The 2,719-nt window shown below is 40.0% G+C and overlaps 1 protein-coding gene across 1 annotated transcript; it reads right to left on the bottom strand.

Moving 5' to 3' along the window:
* Positions 1-244: 244 nt before the first annotated feature.
* LOC140891674 (probable flavin-containing monooxygenase 1) lies at positions 245-2,458 on the bottom strand. The gene is made up of 5 exons (XM_073300275.1): positions 1,875-2,458; positions 1,555-1,792; positions 1,301-1,476; positions 838-1,196; positions 245-738 (listed from the first exon to the last, which is right to left on the bottom strand). Exons 1-5 carry the CDS (start codon positions 2,319-2,321, stop codon positions 381-383), a joined length of 1,578 nt encoding a protein of 525 aa, XP_073156376.1. The 5' UTR covers positions 2,322-2,458; the 3' UTR covers positions 245-380.
* Between the last annotated feature and the right edge of the window lie 261 nt (positions 2,459-2,719).

Here is a 2,719-nt window from a genome sequence, read left to right as displayed (position 1 = left end):
ATTGTATCTCATTGCATATTCCGTCTGACTATGTTTTCAGGCACAGACCACGTTGAAAAGGGCATGAGATTGCGAAGGTGCTGGAAGATGTCAAGGATGACGATAGAACAAAGGAGAAAGATCCGCAGTGTCTTATTCACCCCAGAGTAATGGTTATGCTATTTATCCAAGGCCTTGTTTAGTTAAGTTGATAGGAATGATACGAGATAAATTATCAATAATTTGATCTACAGTAAGATTTATGTTTGTTGCGACTTGTTTAGTTTTCTGACCACTCGAAAATATTGATAATTCAATATAAGTGCCCACCACTATAAGGACACATTATCACATTAGGTCCGAGAAATTAAAGCATATGTTTTGGGCTGATTGGGGAAATTTTATGACTTAGGATCTAATCCTGTATAATCCGCCATTCCATAAGGCTCAAACAAATCTTTGAAGAACCCTTTCTTTCTTCTTGGATTGCACCCAATATCTTTGCAGAGTTGATCATTGTACCAAATATGAGTGCCTGCAATACAAGCTCTTCTGTACATATTGTTGCCTGCATACTTCTTCATGTGATTCTCCCACATCTTCACGTCATTTTCCATTCGTTTCACGCTTGGTAATTGAAACTTTCGATCAAGAAAGAACGAGAGCCATTGACACCTCATCTCGAACGTGTAGAGGTTCGAGATTGACTCGGAGTAGCCCACCACTGCTAGTTGAGGGATTCTAGGATGGATCATTTGTCTGCATTGGAACAAACATAGTCTAGGAGTAAATATACCAGTGCAGAGAAAGTTGATAATGATACTTAGTAGTTCAATAGTCTTAGATATGCAACATTACCTATACAGAGGAACTGAAGAGGTTGGAGTTCCTGCAATTATGTTAGCAAAAGTAGGAGAGGCAAATATATTCTTGAGCTTCTGATCACCTCTATATCCTGTGGCGAAAAACACGATATCCGCCTTCAAGGGATCGACCTCTCCATCGACTACCAACCCTTCTTCGCAGAAGCTAAAACGTTTCGATTTCCTCAAAACGATGCTCCCTTCTTCAACTTTATCATAGAAATGATCCGGTAGGAAAAATATCGTACAAGAAGATAATTCACCAACAAAACTATGCTTGGGTATCATCCCGTATTTTCTCAAGGGAAGTTTCCATCTAAGGTAGCTCTCAACAAACTTCGACACGCCCCATCGCTATATAAACACCATGAAAACGAACACTTACAGATTACCAAATCATAAACTACCAACATCGAATTCCATTGACCAACAAAAGTACTCATTGATTAAAGGATTACCAAAGGTGCAAGCAGAGATGCTAAGATGCTTTGAAAGAAGCCTTCCCCGGGTTTATGAACCATAAGCTCCCAGAACCGGTTGAAAAACAAGTAACCAAAGTTAACTCCCCACGGTTGCCCATCAGGAAGCGCCCAATGAATGGTTCTTTGAATCATTGTGCATGGTTTCTCGATCCCTGATCATCGAGTAACTCACGATTAGAACTCAAAAACATTTTAGCTTTACATGGATCAAACATATCGAATCATCGTACCGTTAACCTGAGCACATTCGAATGCAATATCCACCGCTGATTTCCCAGAACCTACAACCACAATGTTCTTCCCTTTAATGAAATTAGCAGCACTCGCATTGTCCATGGCGGAGTAATCCATGGAGTGGATCACTTTCCCGGAGAACACCTCCGGGCCGTGGCCTTGGGGGAATTCCGGGATTTCCGCCAATCCACTGAATCTTCCAATACACAGAATCACAAACTCAGCCTCATACACCTGAAAACAGAGTCACTTATAATCTTGACAATATATATTTCCACACAAATTGTGAACAATTTCAGAACCATTTATATATTACCTCCGTGGAATCCTCCTTTATGTGATGAACTTTCAACTTCCATTTCCCTTTGGATCCAAAAGCATTCCCATCTCCAGTACCACCCCAAGATTCCCAAGCCTGAATCTCCTTTTCAGACTCCTCCCCCACGTAGTCGATGCTCACCACTTGAGCGTTGAATCTCACGTATTGCAGCAGATCAAAGTGTTGAGCGTAAGAGTGAATGTATTCGAGAAGCTGGGAGTTGTTGGGGAACATTTCTTGGACAGAATCCGGCCATGGAAGATCAGAGAATTGGTAGTATTGCTTCACATTCTGGAGCTTGGTGGACTCGATGGTTTGTGTCCAGAGCCCACCAACTTCATCTTTTGCCTCGAAAACAATGGGTTTGAAGCCTTTGGAAACTGCGTATTTGCAGGCAAGAAGACCGCTGACTCCAGCTCCGATGATTGCCACCCTTTTCTCCATTTGATCAAATTAATGTAAGGAGAAAGATTTGCTTTGCTGGTTAAATATTATAAGAATTGGCGTTTAGCACGAGCAAGAGATGTCCTCTACGGAATGGATACCATATATAAAAGCTAAAGATTTTGCATTTGTGTGAATTGATAGAGGCTGCATTATTCTATCATATATTTCTTATCAGTTTGATACATCTGACGCAGTATTCGACGTATTATTTTCAATAAAATAGCACGTTCTCCTCCTCTGGTTCTTTCACAATCAAAGATAACGATATTTTTTTTCTAGAATATTTTATTTTTAGGTTTTTTTTTATTCGTATCTGCTGCAGTCTCCAGTTGCGTCATGTGTTTCTAGTCAAATATAGAATTATAAAATTCTTTTGTTAAAAAGAAAAGAAATGA

This window comes from Henckelia pumila, chromosome 3, assembly GCF_033568475.1.
Source record: "Henckelia pumila isolate YLH828 chromosome 3, ASM3356847v2, whole genome shotgun sequence".
Taxonomy (NCBI): domain Eukaryota; kingdom Viridiplantae; phylum Streptophyta; class Magnoliopsida; order Lamiales; family Gesneriaceae; genus Henckelia; species Henckelia pumila.
This window is presented reverse-complemented; position numbering and strand designations above follow the sequence as displayed.

Excerpts from the sequence above, each read along its gene's own strand:
- LOC140891674 (XM_073300275.1), bottom strand. The coding sequence starts at position 2,321 with ATGGAGAAAAGGGTGGCAATCATCGGAGCTGGAGTCAGCGGTCTTCTT. Across the intron at positions 1,793-1,874 it reads TAAAGGAGGATTCCACGGAG|GTGTATGAGGCTGAGTTTGT; the intron begins GTAATATATAAA and ends CTCTGTTTTCAG. Across the intron at positions 739-837 it reads TCTTCAGTTCCTCTGTATAG|ACAAATGATCCATCCTAGAA; the intron begins GTAATGTTGCAT and ends GTTCCAATGCAG.